We start from the raw sequence: 21,422 nt of genomic DNA on the forward strand, positions 1-21,422 counted from the left end.
TGCCACGATTCATATTGTTACAACCATCATGAAGAGACTAGATCCTTAGGGTTTGTAACTTCCTTGCTACACGTATGGGTCATGTGCTTTCAGTAGTACGAGCACATACTATCTTCCACACATACCTGTATTTGTTTTAATGAATCATCACAAAGTAACCAAAAAAATTGCAACTACTAGGATATGCATATATCCTATACTCACTCTCGAGAGAGTGACTAATCATCCCTCAACTGGTCTACTACACCAACATTCGCTTATGAAACTTCTACCAAACCTATAGCCACTTGTTCATGCGGAGCATGGATAATGTTGGATTTCATAGACAGTCGCATACTTGATTCTACCCTAAGCCCACTACCACACAAGGAACAGGAAATAAGGCTTAATCAAACATTCTTAGGCTATTAAATATTAGTTCTATATAATTATGATGCACACACTAAGCAACTATAGTAATGATGTCAATTTCATCTATTATACAAGAAGTTCTCCTAGGCTATCAGGCATCATACATCATGCTATTCTATCATGCAATTATGGAGGATCCATGACCTACAAACTAGCATGTAGTTCTATCATAATCATAACAAACAAATAATAGTGTGGGTAACTTGGGGTAGACTTTCTTGCTTTGAATGATCGTACACATCTCATCATTCTTTGTTTACTTTTGAATACAATTTTGAAAACTTTTACAGGTGCTTAGTTTGAGTCTGGATTCACATGAGTGCTCATCCAACTCTCTCAAACCAGAACTTTGATACCAACTAGTAACATACCAAAAATCATGATAAAAATTTTCAATTTTAAATTAAGGTAAAATAATTGTTTCCAATCAAATTCCAAGTCAAAACCAAGTATCAGTAAAAATATCCCAAAATCAAGATATTACAAAATGTCCAAAACATAACACCGAAGGATGTGTACGATCACGCCTTCGCTTTGCCCTGATCATCAGAAGTACCTGAAACATAACACATAAACTATAAGAAAAAGCAAATGGAGTCTCCCCTAAAATATGATACACAACATAATATGTAAAACCATGCATGTTAGGTCTACAGTCATCAGAGTGGATTACCCTTGGGTCCACAACCATCGGGCTGGATTACCCCCGACCCACATTCATCTAACTGGATTACTTGGCCTAATAAGTTATCACACTGGACTATCCCGGTCTGTTGGCTCACGCATATATCAATAAAGCCTCAATACCATACTACGTCGGCATATGCAACTGATAAATCATATAACATCACAGATAATCATATAGATCTACAAATTACTACATCATAATAACATTCTACATTCTAGGATACATAACCTAGTGAGTCGGCATTGGTGCCTTCAACTTACGAGTACAATAAGGAAAAGCTCACCTAAATATGATGAATATAGTTTAACTAAACACATGGGCCAAGCATCAATCTACAATTCAAAATATTCAAAATGAACTAAAGCCAAACTTGGAAAAAGTCAACAGTCAAAAGTTAAAGTCAAAGTCAACGTCAATCGATCTTGACGTCATGGCCATCCTTCGGCCACGTTGTGGCTGATGGGTTCAACCCGATCAGAACTCAGTCTCGGATAAACCCAGATACATACCAAAATGCATAGCCACACCATGGTCCCAAAGTACCACATCGTGGTGGGGACAGTCTCAACCCAGTCACGAAAAATCCCATCGATACGTCGTGAAATCCTACCGCCACGTCCTGGGAAAAGGTCTGAAGGTAAAAGTCTTTCCAAGTTCCTTAATCTATAAAGCCTTTTGACCAATCTCTCTAGAAAGCATCTAGGAGCATTATTGATCCCCAAAATGTAAACGTTATGGACATGCATTCCCTCCATCAAATCTAGTTCAAAAGAGTAGAAAAAGGGACCTAAACTCATGCAAGGATCCCAAACTGCCACCATTTCTCAGAGCTACAAATTATAGTGCCTTGTGACTCTTAAGAGTCATAAAGTTGCAAACTTTATCACTTTTCTGCACTCAAAATACATTCATAAGTTCAATTATGCAAGATAACTCCAGATCTATGGAGAAAATATGAAAAGCTAGATTAAAGATCCTTATAAATGATCTAGCAAAATGATTCCAGAGATTGGAAAGTGTTGTTTGCTAGCTTCTTGCACTCAATCTTCTTCTACTTTCTTCAAAATCTTCAAAGAGGCTAAAAAATGAGCTCAAGAGCTTCAAGGTGGGTTAGGGTTAGGTTTCTGGGGCTTGAGAGTGATGGAGGATGAAGATGGGTAACCCTAGCCTCCCTACTTTCCTTTAAATACCCAAAAAAATAGGGGTTTCACGATACAGGGTCGCCATGTCATGGCTAAAAGATGTCATGTCATTGGGATCACTAAATGACCTGCAAAACTTCTAGCATTACCATGTCGTGGGATGCATTCAGCACGATGTGGTCACTCCTAAAATCCAAATTACATTAAAATTAAATATCTCCAAGAATCTGGATGTTACAATGATAAAGAAAATGTTTCCATCTCAAAGGTAAACAGTCTAGGAAGGCCATGAAGTGGTATGAGTGACCAAAAGGTTCGAGTCATGTTGCATTCTCAATGTCGTAAGTTGCTCGTAACCTGCATGCTTAACTATCCCAAAGCACTCATAACTCAACAAGCATCATGTGTATCAAGGAAATGAAGAACATATTAAGGCAATGCTCAGACTGCATGGATTCAACAGACCTTACGAGATGTTAGTTTATTATCGGATGATGTCAGATCAGAAAGAGAATCTACAGTTAGCCTAAGGATTCTAACATAGTATGAAATATAAAAACAAATAGAAAAGGTTGTATGTTTAACCTAAACCAGTGAGATACGAGATGCTAGTTTTGTTGGAATAGTGTCTAAGACTGCAACTATATTAGGCAAGTGTTTGACCCGATTGTGTATGGTCCTTTTGGGTTGCCTTCACCATAGCAACTTGATAGGATGATTTATTAAGAGAGAGTAAATATTATTAGTATATTATGAGAATAATATAAAGAATAATATATTAATATAAGTCATAGAATTAATTAGAATTAATTTGGTGACTTAAAGAGATTAATTAAATAAGAGGGTATAAACTGTCAATTGCTTGATAGTTACACGTTAGACTGTAAATCCTTATGGAAGATAGGTTGGACGATTTCTAGGACATGGATAAGCCAAAATCGTTCAAAGGATATCTAAGGTAAGGATATGGATTAACTTAAAGTCTAAGTTATCCAATTAGGGTTTAAGCTGTAACCCTTAAGGAGTCTACAAGTATAAATAGACCCTATGGGATAGAGAATTCGGTAACCATCTAAAGTAGAGAGACTCTGGCCGAATTCCTCCCCTTTCCTCTCTCCCAAATCATCCTCCTTGCTATTTGGTGTTTGTAAGCCATTAGAGGAGTGACAATTGTGACTCTAGAAGCTCCAAGACAACAAGATCAACAAGGAATTCAAAGGTATGATTCTAGATCTATTTCAATATTGTTATTACACCTAAATAGTCATTAGAAGTCTTGGATTCAAAGCATGTTTGATTAGAAAGCCTAGATCCAAGCATTAGGGTTTTGCATGCGCACATAGGAAAGTTCTTATGTATAAAACCCATCAGTGGTATCAGAGATTAGCTTGGTTTTCATTGAATTGTTGCTTGATTGTATGAAACTAAACTGAAAATTTCGATTTTTATGTTTCTGAGTCATGGACTCGGCGAGTTCCAAAGTGGACTCGGCGAGTCCCTTTGTGTACTCGGCGAGTCCGAGCGTCAAGATTAGCTAAAAACGGAATTTTTTCATATTTATCTTATGGAAACTTACCTTAATCATATTAGATCAACCCTAATCCGATTTTGTGATATATATGACTATATTTTTGATCTAATTGAAGATAATTATCAATTAATAAAATATTTGATTTCCTTCTAGGATAATTATTAATCAAATATAGATAATTATGTGATTTAGATTTTTTGTTATTTGATCCTTTATGCTTTAAATGTTTAAAACTTGTCCTCAAGTTTTGAAATTTATGTTTTGTGATTAAAAGTTTAATTTAGATAATTTAAATTTCAAACCCTAGAATTTTACAAGTTTAAAATACAACCCTATACTAATATAATATTACAAGATTAATATATATATATATATATATATATATATATATATATATATATATATATATATATATATATATATATATATAACTTAAATGCTAGTCTTACTGTTAGTAGGCCTCATTCACGAAGCCGGTCTATAAGGTGGGTATAAGGTTGCGGCCTATAAAATGGTGCTTAATGGGTGTACACTCACACCTACCGCTCGCTTGATTGGTGGAGGGTCGTTAACTGAACGGGTAGGATAGGGCAACCTCATCCTCTCATTAAAATTATAAAAAGAAATACAAAGTAACTACATGTTTTATTAAAATTCCCAATCTTAGTTACTTTAGGAAAAACGAATTGATGCAATCCCATGAAATTACACTTTGCACCTTGCTAAGAAGTTCGTGGAGCGTGTGTGGTTTACCGGCACACTACTTGGTTCTAAGCGAAGGTGGCAAAGGGTGATTCATTGTTTATCATAGTTCGATGGAGCGTTTATGGTTTACCGGCACATCGAATAGGTGATCGTTACAATGAAGGCACCATGTTAATTTGCATGGTAATTCACACCCGCTTTGTGATCCTCGGTATCCCAGTCACAAACGAGAGGGGCATATCGAGATTTAAACATGCCATTGAAAAGTTTCAATGAATCTCATCCGAACCTACGAATTCTCAATACATTTAGGACTTAAAGTTATGTTTTTCATGGTGGAGAATTAGTGAATCGTCATTCACTTACCTTCAAATTGTTTGCATATTAGATTATGGCATCTCTTTTCTAATGTGTAAATATTGTTGTTGGATCCTTGCCCTAATTTCTTATTGGGTGAATATTAAGGATTCATATTCTAATCTATCTTTGTCCTTTCTACTTATAGATGTCGAATGCCAACAATGCTGCTGCGAGTTCTTTCACTTTGATGAGCCTTTGTCAAAAGGTCACCTTTGATGGAACGAACTTTAGTGAATGGATAAGATACATTCGCACGATTGCTCGCTATGAGGATAAGGAGTATGTCCTCGATGAGAAGCTCGAGAAAATCAACCCCGAAATTGCTACTCCCGCCAAAATCACCGCTTTCGAAACTCACGAGCGTGATGCAACGAAAGTGCATTGCATCATGATCATGACTATGAACTCCGAATTCCAAAAGTCCTACGAGGAGATGTATCCGTACGAAATGCATCAAGACTTATTGGAGCGATACCATCAAAACGCGAGACAAGAGCGTTATGAGATTTTCATGAACATGATTTCCGTTAAGATGGGTCATGGAGAGTCTCTTACCGTGCACCTGCAAAAGATGAAAAGGTATGTCGACCGCCTTCGCAAGTTAAATGTTGACTTTGGGGAAGACTTGGAGATCGACATGGTGCTTCACTCTTTGCCTCCGAGCTACAATCAATTTAGGATGACCTATCACATGAACAAATAAGAGGTCACCCTAAGCAAACTCCAAGGTCTCTTGAGGGTCGCTGAGAGCAACTTCAAGGACAAGTCTATTGCACCAACTCCCAATCCGCCTGCTGCTCCTGTCTTCGCAATTGGACTAGGAAACGGAAAGAAGAGGAAGGCTTCGTCAAAGAACCATCGCAAGGTGAAAGCCCGAGATGGTGCCTCTTCTAGTGGGACCAAAGTTGATCCCACTAAGCCCTGCTCTAATCCGAAGGAGGCAGAGTGCCACCACTGCCACAAGATAGGACATTGGAAGAGAAGCTGCCCGAAGTACCTGCAAGACATCAAGGAAGGAAAGATCAAGCCATCTTTCGTAGGTATATATACAATTAAATCTAATGATTCCCACAATACTTCTTGGGTTCTTGATACCGGTTGTGGTTACCACATTTGTTCTAATGTGCAGGGACTAAGAAGAAGTAGAGACGTGGAGCATGGAAGAATAAATCTAATCATGGGAAACAGAAGATCGTCACCTGTGACCAAGATTGGAGTGTATTCTTTAGTGCTTAGGAATATTTTATCTTTAGATTTGAAAAATTATTGCTATTCGCCAGAAATGGTTAGAAACATCATTTCTTTTCATGGTTTGTTTAGACAAGATTTTATATTTTCTTTTAATAATGAGAATGGTTCTATTTTAGCTTATCTAAATGGTGTCTTTTACTTTGAAGCTATACCATGTAATGGAATTTATGAAACTGTTATGATTGTTGATAACTTAGGAAATGATGTTTTGTACTTGGATTCTTCTTATAGTATGGATAAGGCATCCTTATGGCATTGTTGTCTTGGACATGTCAACAAGAAACGCATAGCCCAACTCCAAAAGGATGGAGTGTTGGAGTCATTTGACCTTTGAGAAGATGACACATGCGAGTCTTGTTTACTTGGAAAGATGACTAAGTCACCCTTCGCTGGTACGTGCGAAAGGGGTGAGGGTCTATTGGACCTTATACATACCGATGTATGTGGACCGTTTAGATCTACCACAAAGGATGGAAACCGCTTCTACGTGACTTTTACCGATGACTACAGTAGATATGGGTATATCTACTTAATCAAGCAAAAGTCAGAAACTTTTGAAAAGTTCAAAGAGTTTAAGAATGAAGTGGAGAATCAATTGGGCAGGAAGATCAAGATGCTTCGATCCGATCGAGGAGGAGAGTACCTAAGTCTTGAATTCCACAATTATCTCAAGGAGTGTGGAATAGTTTCACAATTGACGCCACCTAGGACACCACAATTGAATGGTGTGGCAGAAAGGCATAATCGAACTTTGATGGACATGGTTCGCTCTATGATGAGTCGTGCTTCACTATCTATCTGTTTTTGGGGGTATGCCTTAGAGACTGCCGCCCATATCCTTAACCGAGTCCCTACTAAGAAGGTTGCAAAAACACCTCACGAGATGTGGATGGGGAAAGCTCCTTCGTTAGCACATATGAAGGTTTGGGGTTGCGAGGATTTCGTAAGACGAGATACTCACGACAAGCTTGAACCTCGCAGTGAGCGATGTATTTCATCGGCTACCCGCAGAAATCCTTTGGATACCTCTTCTATAGACCAAAGGATAACGTTGTCTTTGTCGCGAGGAGAGGAGTTTTCCGAGAACGAGAACTCATAAGCCAAGGAGACAGTGGGAGGAAAATTGATCTTGAAGAGATTCAAGAATCGATAGATAAAGGAACCTCAACCGCTGGCGCTCAACCCGGGGAGGAAACTATTATTGAACCGATTGACACATCATTACCTCTTAGACATTCCGAAAGAGTTAGGTTTCAACTCCAGTTATATGGTTTTCGTATTACTACCGAAGGGGACACGTATATTAGTGATAGTACACTAATAAACCTTGATGAACCTAATAGCTATAAGGAAGCCATGGCAGGCCCGGAGTCTGTAAAATAGAAAGAGGCAATGGATAGCGAGATCCAATCCATGTATGGTAACCAAGTTTAGAATTTGGTTGATAATGTGCCTGGACGTAAGACCGTTGGGTGCAAATGGATCTTCAAGAAGAAGACCGACGTGGATGGAAAGGTACACACGTTTAAAGCGCGATTAGTTGCGAAGGGCTTTACTTAAACTCCCGGAGTTGACTATGAAGAGACCTTCTCACCAGTTGCGAAGATAAAATCTATTAGAGTGATGCTAGCTATTGCCGCATTTCATGATTATGAGATTTGGCAAATGGATGTCAAGACCGCTTTCCTTAACGGAAAGTTGGTTGAGGATGTTTACATGGCTCAGCCAGAAGGGTTTGTGGATCCGAAGCATCCGAATAGAGTGTGTAAGCTTGAGAAGTCCATTTATGGACTAAAGCAAGCGTCTCGCAGATGGAATCTTTGCTTCGATGAGAAAGTCAAAGAGTTTGGATTTGTACGAAGCGAAGATGAATCGTGTGGATATGTCAAAACCAGTGGGAATGTAGTAAGCTTTCTCGTTCTATATGTCGATGACATATTACTCATAGGAAATGACGTCCCGACTCTGCAGGAGGTTAAGTCCTGGCTTGGGAAGTGCTTCGCTATGAAGGACCTCGGAGAGGCTTCCTATATTTTGGGAATAAGGATAGTAAGAGAAAGAAGTAAGAGACTAATAGGACTTAGTCAGAACACTTACTTTGAGAAGGTACTAAAATGTTTTAGTATGGAAAACTCGAAAAAGGGAGAATTACCGATACAAAACAATGCCAAGTTGTGTAAGACTCAAAGTTCGAGTACCGAAGTCGAGGTAGCTGAGATGAGCCGAGTTCGATACGCTTCTGCAGTTGGCTCAATCATGTACGTTATGACTTGTACTAGCCCTGATGTAGCCTTTGCTTTGAGCATGGTTAGTCGATATCAAGGGAATCCAGGCAGAGCCCATTGGGTTACGGTGAAGAATATCCTTAAGTACCTTCGGAGGACAAAGGAATGGTTCTTAGTCCTTGGAGGGAGTGATGACTTGAAGGTGCGAGGGTATAGTGACGCCAGTTTTCAGACCGATAGGGACAACTACCGTTCGCAGTCGGGCTGGGTCTTTACCCTAAATGGAGGAGCAGTAACTTGGAAGAGTTCCAAGCAGGAAATCGTAGCTGATTCAACGTGCGAATCAGAGTACATCGCAGCGAGCGAAGCATCGAAGGAGGCAATATGGCTAAAGAACTTCATCGGTGATGTTGGAGATGTACCTGCCATAAAGGAGCCCATGGAGATTTTCTGTGATAATGAGGGAGCGGTTGCCTTGACCAAGGAACCAAGAGATCATGGTAGATCACGACATATCGACAGAAAATATCACTTTATTAGACATCGTGTAGAAGAAGGACAACTCGTAGTGAAGAGAATATCATCGGAAGATAACCCAGTAGATCCAATTACGAAGGGACTGAGTAGGGTTAAGCATTTGCAGCATTCTAGGAGTATTGGGCTGAAGGATGATATTAGCATAGATTAGATAGTATTAGAAATGTGTAATAGATAAATGTAATTAACATTTGATGATTAAATAAAGGAGTTTTATTTATAAGTAATGTTACTGTCATATGTTAATTGTATAACTATTGTTTCACTTTGCATGTTTTGACTTCCAAAATAATTGAGTTTATTAAGAATAATCGAATTGTTCAAATAGTCCACAATCGTTCATATGTCGAAAGTAGATATGAATGAAGATTGTCATGAATAGGTGTGTAGAGTGTCTAAATGGTGTTAGACATAGCAAAAGATTGTTGCAACGTTCATGAGTGCTTATGAACTAGGTTTGAGCATTGGAACAAACCCGCGCTTGCTGGAATCACCTTATGGAATGTGATAGTAAATGGGTGATCGCAAGACGATAATATCATATAGTCTTAAAACCTAGATATATGGTTTGTTATTGGTTAATTGATTGTACATTGATAATGCAAAAACGCATTGGTAACTCGATGTTATAAAACGCATTGTTGTGTGTAGTTGGTTAATGAATAAGTAAATGCATATAAGTCAAAGTTTATCTGTAACTTTTATCCTAAGAAGGGAAAAGTGATATCTCGGCCACTCGATGATTTGATTTGACTTATGTGCTGGGCCCGGTCAGAACTGAATTGATGTGTTCGATTAAGTTCTATATCAAATAAATCGGAGATCGAGAAACCAAAGGCTAGACTAACTATTCCATAGTATTGTCAGCATGATATCTAACAGAGGACTGTACGATCCCTTATCTAAAGGACAATATTGATTAGATCAGAGTTTGACAGCGTCTTTGAGAGCTACGATTGCAAATTGGAGTGTACCTGCGCATATAGTTACTATACTTATCCAAGTGGGAGACTGTTGGAATAGTGTCTAAGGCTGCAACTATATTAGGCAAGTGTTTGACCCGATTGTGCATGGTCCTTTTGGGTTGCCTTCACCATAGCAACTTGATAGGATGATTTATTAAGAGAGAGTAAATATTATTAGTATATTATGAGAATAATATAAAGAATAATATATTAATATAAGTCATAGAATTAATTAGAATTAATTTGGTGACTTAAAGAGATTAATTAAATAAGAGGGTATAAACTGTCAATTGCTTGATAGTTACACTTTAGACTGTAAATCCTTATGGAAGATAGGTTGGACGATTTCTAGGACTTGGATAAGCCAAAATCGTTCAAAGGATATCTAAGGTAAGGATATGGATTAACTTAAAGTCTAAGTTATCCAATTAGGGTTTAAGCTGTAACCCTTAAGGAGTCTACAAGTATAAATAGACCCTATGGGATAGAGAATTCGGTAACCATCTAAAGTAGAGAGACTCTGGATGAATTCCTCCCCTCTCCTCTCTCCCAAATCATCCTCATTGCTATTTGGTGTTTGTAAGCCATTAGAGGAGTGACAATTGTGACTCTAGAAGCTCCAAGACAACAAGATCAACAAGGAATTCAAAGGTATGATTCTAGATCTATTTCAATATTGTTATTACACCTAAATAGTCATTAGAAGTCTTGGATTCAAAGCATGTTTGATTAGAAAGCCTAGATCCAAGCATTAGGGTTTTGCATGCGCACATAGGAAAGTTCTCATGTATAAAACCCATCAAGTTTAACCTAAACCAGTGAGATATGAGACTTCGTGGTAATTCCATAAGCAAATATATATAGGTGTAAACATTATTAGTGGGCTTATATTATCAAAACAAAATGTTATATGTTGTGGATTGGAGGAACCACAAGGAAACTGAAGGACCTTGTGGATAGAATAATGATAGGTATGGTGGATCTTTGATGTCATTCCCATTTCATGCTCATTTTGATGCACCTCGAAGTGGATTGATTTCGACATTAGATATTGAGGTGGTTGTAGGTGTTCTAGTCATGGTACGGGAAAGGTTCGATGTGTGTCATGTCTCTATTGTTGAACATATTTTTCCTTTAACATTGATTCCTCTAGGGGACAGGTGTTTCGATTTTGTCATTTTCATGGATTGGCTTTCCGCTAATCTGTGTTGAAAAGCACATTTATATTTTGCTTCCCGTGGGAGGGTATGTCTACGTTTATAGAGAGAGAAATGTAGAGTATCTTCCTATCAGTGCAGTAATGAATGCATGCAAGTGCTTAACGAAGGGGTACGAGGTCTTATTGGCTCATGCAATGGAAAGCTCAAATAAGACAATGAGTCTCTCTTGTGTGGAGGTGGACGAGGAATATGTCCCTGATGATGTGTCAGGTTTACCACCACCACATCAGGTGGAGTTTCAAAGTGACCTTTTTCTGTGTGTGACTCTGATAGCAAAAGAACTGTATTGGTTAGCTCCTCCGAAAATGAAAGAGATGTTGCAACGTTCAAGAGTTTCTTGAGCGAGGTTTTATTTGGCCGAGTTCCTCATGTTCAAGAGCGCCAGTCGTCTTTGTCAAAAAGAAAGATGGCACGATGGGGGATGTGTATCGACTACCATAAGTTGAATAAGGTGACTATGAAGAACAAGTACTCACTTCTAATGATTGATGTTCTCTTTGACTAGCTTCAGAAAGCTTTCCATTTTTTGAAAATTGATTTGTGTTCTCAATATCATCAGGTCTATGAGTGGAATGTTCCTAAGACTACATTTCAAACCACATCAAGTATTTGCTTTTAATGCTCTATTAGAATCGCATATGTGAGCGATAAGGGTCACTTCAAAGAAAACTAGCAATCACACAAATCCTTAGAGCTTTTGCAGATCCAGAAAAATGTTCATGACCATAATAAACATAAAAATGAGGATTTAAGTGGTTCATGATGAATCATATATTGATTATTATACAAACTGAAGAACTATTCAAAGACGATTCTATTGGTCCATTAGTAACATACATATGTTTATAAGAGAAGGTTCATATGGTAACACCTACCTAGCATATGCATGCTTCAACTACTGAATTTTATCTGGATAGCTTGAAAATGTTTGATCACCTTTCATTCATATAAGGGATTATTGGAAAAATTGATTTAATCAAATTTTTTTAAAATGTGTTTTTTCTATTTTTAAACAGAATTTGTACCGTAAACATTATTAAGTAGGTCGACAAATGGTTATATGTTTGTATTCTCCCCCTTAATGCCTGCATTTTGGTATATGACCCATCCAAAATAGATTTAAGATAAACTAGAAATTAATCATTAAAGCAACTAGTTTGATGAAGTTAATAAAAATGTTTAATGAGTTTTAGTCATCTCATAGGGTGGGAATATGAAAAAGAAAACAAGTATATATTTACAAAGACTTTTTATTTTGTAAGACCAGTAACAGTAACGTAGTCAGAATTTTGTTTTAGGGTAAACCAAATAATATACAAAATATGAACGAATAACAAAAATCTTTAACCATAATTCCTTTTATTTAACAAAAATATATATTGTACATATATGTAATCTTAAATTTTTGTGGAGGGCAAGACCACTCTTACCCTATATTATAAGACCCTATAAGACTTGCAGCACAATGTCTATTTCTTGCACACATAGGGTGCAAATACGACCAAATTGGACTCGGTTCACTGATTTGTGTCCAAGTGTGCATCCAGGTACAAATCCACTACTCATCAACCAAAAAAGTTTAGGAACCTTTTTTGCAAACAATTATTTTTGTAACTAAAACTTTTATGACAAAATTTCAGTCCCAAAATTGTATTCAATGAAATTAGTCATAAATTTTGGTTATGATTTACTTATTAGTATTCGTTTTTTTTTTTTTTGTCAATTATGTATTGATGTTCAACACATTTATGACAGATTGAAATTACACCAGATGCAACTATGTTCTCCAATTTTGCTTCTTCATTTTCTTGCTATTCAAACAGTCTATAAAAACCGCTTTCTAAGTGTAGTATCTTAGGAGACAAATATACGTAAATGTATTAATTTGTTTCAGCGATAACATGCTAAACATGGTATGATCCACTTCTTACATTTTGTTCTTAACAGGAAGCCAATCGACATCACCACCACCACCCCCATGGGTAGGAGGAGGGGGGCACAATGTGGGTATACCCCCAACCTAATTTATAACTTTTAGATATTTATTCTAAAACACGCCATTGTTTAACTTTTAGATAAATTTCAGTGTCAAAAAAAGGCAAAAACCATTACTACCCTTCTAGTCACAAGAACACATCCATGCGAAGGGTGTTTTATAGAAACATAATAAAAATAAATGTAAAAGTAAAAAGTAAACCATTAACTGAATTATGTAGAATAACAATACTACCCCTCTATTGACTCTAGTTACATAGATAACAGAAACTGCAAAATATCTAGCAAACTAGAATTCTGTTCCTTTGATTCCTATTCTATTCTCAGTAGAACAAAAACATCAAAGAGGGTAGTGAGATGATGTCCCAAAAGATGATTTTCATGTCCACTTTAGTCATTTTAACTGTTGTTTCTTCTTCAAGGCTTCCTTGAACTTGAAGTCGCTTTGGTATTAAGGTTGAGGTCAGCGTAGGAGTCAGGGGCATTATTGACATTTTGGTTACCCATTGTGAGCCTTTGCTTCAACTGAGACAATAATGCTTGATTCTCTTGGTTAAGAAGTTGCGCTTTCTTCCTCAGTTTCTCATTCTCTTGCATTATCAAACAGTTCTCCATGTACAGCTTCGAATTCAACCTTTCCATTTCTGCTTACAAAAAAAAAAAAAAAAAAAAAAAAAAAAGATTCAGCTTTGACTTTTGAATAAGTCAAAATGAAAAGGTTTTGTAGTTGGAAAGTTGCCAACTCTGATCTACCCATTATAAATCAAATCGTTTACTACATAAAAAAACTGTTTCGGATTTAAATAAACAAAAGTTGACATTTGTCTAAAGTTGGCAACAATCTACTTGCGAATATTTATCAAAAGTGAAAGAGAGTATCGACTACAACTCATTCGTGATTTCGATAATCACATGTGCATAAACAAAAAGTGAAAAAACTGTGTTGTGTTTTTGTCGGAATCCTTTGAAAGAACTATGCATTTCCTTTTAAATGAACGACAGAAATACACACTAAAAGGTGAAAACAAGGCAAAATCTACACTAAAACAAATGTTTACATGTAAGAAAACCTCGTCCACCTTCTGCTAATGAAAACAGAGTTTATAGAGAGAGAGAGAGAGAGAGAGAGAGAGAGAGAGAGAGAGGACCCACTTGACTATATATTTTATCAAGAAAGATTTACCTTCGAAGAGCAACAAGGAAAAAAGAAAAACTTCGATTTTTGGGGGATGAGTTCTAGTTCTGTTTTCACAGAGCAGAAAATGGGATCTTGTGAGGGGCAAAACGAAGGGTAGGAGCAGTCAAATATATAGTGGAAAACGTAGGGGGGTGGGTGGGGTGGGGTGGGGTTGGGGGGGTGGGGGGACATGCACCTCAAACTTGCCCACAAAACTAATCATCATGCAGATTCTGAAGCAACAAGGGAAGAGAAGAAGGCGGCTTGTGTAGGCCAAAGGTTTTAATGTCCTTCGTCTTCTACTAATGATGAGTGGTTAGGGTAGGGGTAATTTAGGTATTTCGATAAGGGTGGTAAAGGGTCAGGGGTAATTTCGGTATTTGATATGAGGGGGGTTGTTCAAGCTCAAAATGGTCGTCGGAAGATTCGCAATGATGGTTTTGGATTGGTTCGAACCGACGAACCCTTACCCATCATCACCACCGCACACACACTTCTTCACCATCGATTCTCTTTTGTTTTCTTTCATTTGGTAAGTTGTTCATTTTGTTTTTATTTTTATTTTATTAAAAATATAGTTTGTTACAAATTATAGATTTTTTTTTTTTTTACTTTTCAAATTGATCATTTTCCATGTTTATATTCATAGAATAACTATAATCATTTTATTAAAATTAATGATCGGTTTACTAATTTGCCTTTATATGGTTTTTTCAAACTTCTCTTAAATAAATTTGGCGTATATAATGAACAATAATTACTAGATAGAATACATGTATTAATCACTTACATTGTAATAATTAAAACAAAAAATAATCATAAGTCGATGTGTTTTTGTATGAACTTCAAAGTTAGACACAACGTAAAATGTTTCACAGTTCAAATGCATGTTTTAATACGGCATTTAGATCGTTACTTTTGCATAAATATATCATGATATGTGAAACGACTACAAAGGTTACCATTAATTGTGTAAGAATATTTCACGAGTTTCTTTTTTTCAAATCTTTCGTTGCATACATACATACATAAACACACGGATATTTTGTGATGATGCATATAATAAGAAAACTTAAGGCAAGAAAAACGCAAAAGATTTTCAAAAAACAAGATCAATAATATGAATCACCTATTTCATTTTTTGTATTATGCCTTTATGTGATTTACATGGCAGTTGAATATAGTTTTTAATATGATATTATGAGCGAATAGAACGAGCAATTAAAAAGGATCAAAAAGGATGACACATTAGTAGGCCATAAAGGTTTCTAAAAGACCATAAACATGAATTATAGTTTCTCAGATTTTACTTTATTAAGAGTAATAAGCATTGCTTAGTAGGCTAAGTAATTTCATACACATAGTGATTGAAAGCATAAAAAGTTTCAATTTTGAAGGGATAAAAGGGGAAAAGGGAAATGGGATGATGAGTTTATGGGTTATGAGTGCATTACATGAAACATGATGGCATGACACATGGGCTTTTGTTTGTGTACTTCATTTTTGTGTTGGTAAAAAAAAGTTTGATTTTCTATAGACCGTAATTATAAATTATGGGCTTTTATTTTATTGATATTTTGGTTCTTTTAAAGTAGCACGTTTTTTTATTAACTTTTAATAAAAAAATATTTAAGTGAGATCTTATAGTATATATATCATATATATAGTTTACTTGTACTAATTAAAGAGCATCCAAACAATATAAACTATACATCAAAAGTTGTACATTGATTACGATATTAGAACACTCAAAGTCACAATTTTTGGATGTGAAGCTTCTTGGTTGCAAGTTTCAAGATGCCAGAAACTCGTTTTGAGCATTAGGAAACGTTGTTGCATGATTCGCTATTCGAATATACAGACACTTGGATTATGTCATGTGATGTCTTTGGGGGATTAGTTGCGGGGTGGCCATATCCACGATAGTTTCGTGTGGCTAACTATGACCATATCTTAAAAGTGCATCTAATAAATACATTATTAATTCTTGTTTTATGAGGCACAACTTCGAGTTTGAGAGTAAAAATGGCAATTTTAAGCATTGGAGCTTTAGATCTTTCCAATTCCTTTAAATTCCTTCATCAGTATCCCATCATCTATTGTAGGATAAATCATTATTTGCTTCAAAATCCTCTCAATTCTGTGATTAGGGTTTACATTAGTTTGGAAGCTATGAAGTTCATGCATGTATAAAACTATTGTATATTTGCTCCTTGTATTGCTATTTAACAATGTACACTTAAAAAAATCCACGAAATCAAACTAAATTGCAACTAATTCCATATTTTAGATTTGGGATTGAATCGTCTGTACGTAAATATGTTAAATCATGATGATCTTATATTTCAAAGAGTTAATATGTGCAAAATTTATATATAAACTTACAAAAATACAAAAAATGGCAAATTGTGTATCAGTTTCTATTAGGTAAGACGGAAGGGTTGATTTGAGGGTTCATTTGAGAGGCAACTATTTTTATTAGAAATGATAAAACGTTTCTAGCCTTAAATTGAAATGTTTCATTGTAATATTTTGTCTTAAATGTAATTTTTGTTCCGAATGTATGTTAGTTTCAAAATGGGTTTACTTAAGGTTTCGGAGTGACAATGCTTAATAGTTTGTATCACATATCACTGCTTAGGTGTCATAACCTTATTGGTTATTGTCTACTCGACTCCCTTGTAGTTCTCTTATAAATAGGGATGTTAGTTAGGTAAGGGAGTAAGCATTTTGCATGTTCTTACATGATTCAATGTAATCGAACTTCTTACTCTTAATGAATTAAACAGAAAATTATTTACCTTCTCGATCATACATTACATTCACTTTTACATGATATTCATGATTTCTTAGTAATTGAACTAATTAATCAAAGTAGGAATCATTGATTTATATTCAAATCGATTAATTCATTTTTGTTCATCAAGTTCTTCGTTCATCTTCATTGATTTTTTCTCAGATCTTTTCCGCATTTTCAAATTCTTTGCACTTTGATCTAGGAATCTTTTCTCTAAGAGTTGTTTTGATTTGAATTCCTTATATGACACACTGATTTGATCACTGTTCATGTTTTCTAAAATCATGGTGAAAGACGATCCTCAAAGTGTAGCAATCAATTTAGTTAGCATAATTGGTTCTAATAGTAAAGTTCATACTCTTTTTCCAGACGATTATGAAGTATGGGTACTTCATATAGAGGATTATGTTACTGATATCGACAAAATTGGTTCTCATGTTTGTAGATCGATGATTGTTGGTCCACACTTGTGTTGGGCTACATTTAGTGGTTTATACTTTGTTTTGAATGTATTATGTTGTTCTTGGTGGGCGTATTATGTATGAGCTTTAGTTTATCGGTTTAGTATATATATAGTTTGTGTATAGTCGTTCTGAGCTAATGCGTTTTTGGTGAATTCTAGTGATTCATGGCTGAAGGGTGATTGAATGTACTTGACAAGTATTCAATAGAATTGTGTGCATTCATATTATTGAAACGTGTTCTTGATATATCTAATTGATTATTTCGTATCATTGTGTTGGAACATGAAAGTGAACCTCTAGCAATCTCTAACATTTTGACAGATCTGAAGTCAACCTCAGTTTCGAAATTGTAGTTGGTGTGAAATCAGTGAAGCTTGCGTCCGGAGAAGAACTTCAGTTGAAGACATTCCGAACGTTGTGAAGGCATTCCAGAATGGAAGTTGTGTCTGGAATGACAATATGTCGAATCAGTCTTTTGTCTGTGAATTAATTGTATTTTTCATTTAGCTTGATTTAACATGTCATATGACTTAGGTGCTGTTTGTTTTTTCTAAGGCAAAATGTTTGCAATCTGCGGACCACGTCTGTAGACCTCTGCCGTAGAAGAGATGGACCAAACGTCCGCAGTCTGAAAAAAAAAAGATTGTTTGTTTTTTTAACATCTGTTGGCTAGTAAAATAAACTGAAATCTAAATAAACTGATTTTTTTTTTTAACTTCAAAGTGATTTTTTTTTAATATTTTTATGACTTTTTATAAATAATTAACGAATCTAGATCAACTTTTATGTATTATTGTATAAAAAATAAAAATAAAAATGATATTAATTAACATACATATTTGACAAAAACAAACAACGTTGGTTGTAAAGTTATAACTAAACATTAATAAACTTCGATTTTTCAATTAAATCCATTAAAAACGTACCATAAATATTTTCCTGAGAAACTAACGATACTATATTAAATAATATTTTAAAATTTTTGGCAAAAAAATATAAGAATATATTATGATTTTTTTTCATATTTATATAAACAACTTCAACGACTATTATTGTAATAAATTTTTATTTATAAATTTGTCAAAAACATCATGTTTGTATCGTCAAACGTTTTTTTTTTAAGTTTTTTATTTTTTTTTCCAAATTGTTTATCATTAATAAAGTTAGAAAAAATATTAATTAAAAAAAAACTTAAAAAAATAAAGCTATATATGTTTTTAGGCTAGAAGATGTCAGAAGATGTTAGAAAACTATGGCCCACATCTACGCCAAGAAGAGGGTAGACAAACATTTTTAAGTCTGCAGTCTTCAAAAAAACAAACAGTCTGCTAAGGTTGATGTTTGCGCGTGGTCTGCACGGCACAGACAGAAGAGGCCACGCAGATCTGCAGACAAAAAACAAACACTTCCTTAGTCTCTTTTGTCAAACCTAAATAATCTGAGTGCCAGAAATAGCTCTATTATCCGGTCCTATGTATGTAATTGGTTAGTACGATGTAATCAATTCTCCTATTTAATGGAGCTTTCAATGTTGAATCAAGTGGGAGATTGTTAAAAACAAAAATAACATTATTCTAGTTCACTTCACCTTCTATTCTCTTACAAGTCTTTTTCTCAAACATTCTTCTTGTTCTTCATTTATTATCTTTACCTTTATCATTATAATCTCTCTTCATTAATATCTTGAATACTTTGTTAATTGCATTAACTCAGACTTAACTGGTCTTGCCAAACTTGATTGGAACATTCATTAGTTGCAAACATTGATCTTAAGCATTAACTCAAGGTTTGAGTTCTCAAACCTTGTCCCTACGTATCAGATCTCTTGAACTCACAATCGGTATCAGAGCTTGAGTGGTTGTCCTTTGAATCCATAAGATTAGATTATAGTTGGTTTGAAATTACCTTGGTATTTCAACCATTTTTGTGTTCAGGATAAAAGTTCTTCTATATACCACTTTTGCTTGAAGATATCTTAACTTCAATTGCTGCTTCTAATCCTCAACAAATGTATTCAATGCAAATAGCAAATAACATGGGTTGCCCTACTTGTGCCCCACTGCTAGTTGTTGAAGAATATGATCACTGGAAAGTCATAACAGAAAGGTTTTTACTGGCCAAAGGGAAAGGTGACGCTGTCTGGATATCTGTAAAAAAAGGTCCTCATTGTCTTGTTAGAACAACAGTTAGAGATGTTGCTGCTCAACTCATGGGTCAAGATGAAAACCACCTAGAACCTCTTACTGCAGACGATATCGAGAAACTACATGTTGATCAAGTCGCCTTTACCGAATTGGTGTTTGGTGTTCCACCATCTCTCTTTGAAAATTGTGTAAATGTGCCAAGAAGAATTGGGACACTCTTCAAGATCTGATTGAAGGCTCGGAAAATATGAAAGACAAGTGTCTAACATCTGTTGTCAATAAGTTTGACACCTTTACAACAACTCCTAGTGAATCAGTTGCCTCAGCCTCTAACCGATACAGAATGGTAGTCAACAATATGACTGCTCATGGAATTGTCTGAACTCCCTTCGATTAGAATATTAAGTTCATAAACAGCCTTGGTAAAGGATGGGGAAACGTGTAATCTTGTCTTCAAAGCAATGGATCCCTGAAGAAGTTGAAGCTTTACCAACTATTTGATGAAATTCAAGGTCATGAATCAAACGTTACTCTGACCTTAAGAGAACTCTCCAGATGTTTCCGAAACCTATTGCTAGTCCCTTGAAGGAGTTACAAAACCTGACTTTTATGCGAGATGTTCTAAACCATTAACATTCGGATAATCCTATTTCTCCCTTGTCACCTCTTCCTGAGACATCTAACAAATTTGCATCCTTGATCCCTGAATTTAAACCAATTATTGTCAACTGTCCTGATTCCACGCCACTTCCGCCCCTGACAAACTTGGACCTGTATCGGACCACAGAATTCCACCATAGTGTTTCAAATTGCATAGATTATGTTCCAAAACACAAACCTCCTAACAACTAAGTTGTTGAGGAACTAATTCTTGTGACAACTTAAACTGTTACTTCTGAGTTTGCATGGGCATCCTTGGATGATAACTTTGAAATCTCAAGCAATGTCTCCTATGATTCTTGTGAATCAAATTCCTTAGTCACTTCCAAAACAACCTTGGTGCCCATGAAGCCCAAGTTCGAAAACCCTTCAAGTGGTCAATCATCTAAGTCAACATCTGACCATAGGAAGAAACCCTCTTTGAATAGAAATGATATCACTACTCCTAAGAATGAAGCCAAAAATGCTCTTAAGAAGGAAATCAGGTCTAGAGAAAAATCTAGATTTCTTGAAAATTCCAAAAGGAATGTGTCTATGAGTAATTGCAAATCTTCTTCACATACTCATAACACATTTTCTCCTGTGAATATACTCAACATACAATCAAATCTTCCCATTCGGTCAGAACCTAAGAATGTTGTCCAACACACTCCTGATGTGCAAGTATCAAGTACTCAACCTGTCCAAAATGGCTCTTCTCAGAATGTTGAATCCATTTTTATAGCCAAAGAAGATGGTACAATTTTCAAACCTCAATCCTTTTCAAAATCAACCGTACCATCAAACAAAGAAAGATTTTCAAATCAACCAATCTCACAAAAATCTTCAAAACCAAAACTTGTTTGGAAAATAAAAAATCCCATGACTCCCGATGCACCCACTACTCCGTGAGCCACATGTCCGCAGAAGGTCATTCTGAACCACCATGTTATTGAGTATGATTATTGGATAGATGAGAAAACCACGACCATTTTCCTATTTTCAAAAAATTCATGTAATAACTCTAAGAAACACTCAGTTGTTTGTAAGTCACAACCAAAGTCCAAAGCCCATAGTCTTGTCCCAAAACCTAACTCGGAGCCTAAAAACTCCGTTACTTACTAATTTTGCAGGCACTTTGTGCTTCAGAGCAATATACAATACGGTATAT

At 35.7% G+C, this 21,422-nt stretch overlaps 1 protein-coding gene across 1 annotated transcript; it reads right to left on the bottom strand.

Annotated features, from left to right (window-relative positions):
• Positions 1–13,095: 13,095 nt before the first annotated feature.
• Positions 13,096–14,302, bottom strand: ZPR3 (binding protein). The gene is made up of 2 exons (XM_078977570.1): positions 14,214–14,302; positions 13,096–13,674 (listed from the first exon to the last, which is right to left on the bottom strand). Exon 2 carries the CDS (start codon positions 13,670–13,672, stop codon positions 13,448–13,450), a length of 225 nt encoding a protein of 74 aa, XP_078833696.1. The 5' UTR covers positions 13,673–13,674; positions 14,214–14,302; the 3' UTR covers positions 13,096–13,447.
• Positions 14,303–21,422: the final 7,120 nt, after the last annotated feature.

This window comes from Lactuca saligna, chromosome 2, assembly GCF_052625555.1.
Source record: "Lactuca saligna cultivar CGN05327 chromosome 2, ASM5262555v1, whole genome shotgun sequence".
Classification (NCBI taxonomy): domain Eukaryota; kingdom Viridiplantae; phylum Streptophyta; class Magnoliopsida; order Asterales; family Asteraceae; genus Lactuca; species Lactuca saligna.

Coding starts and splice junctions, on each gene's coding strand:
- ZPR3 (XM_078977570.1), bottom strand. CDS start 13,672: ATGGAAAGGTTGAATTCGAAGCTGTACATGGAGAACTGTTTGATAATG.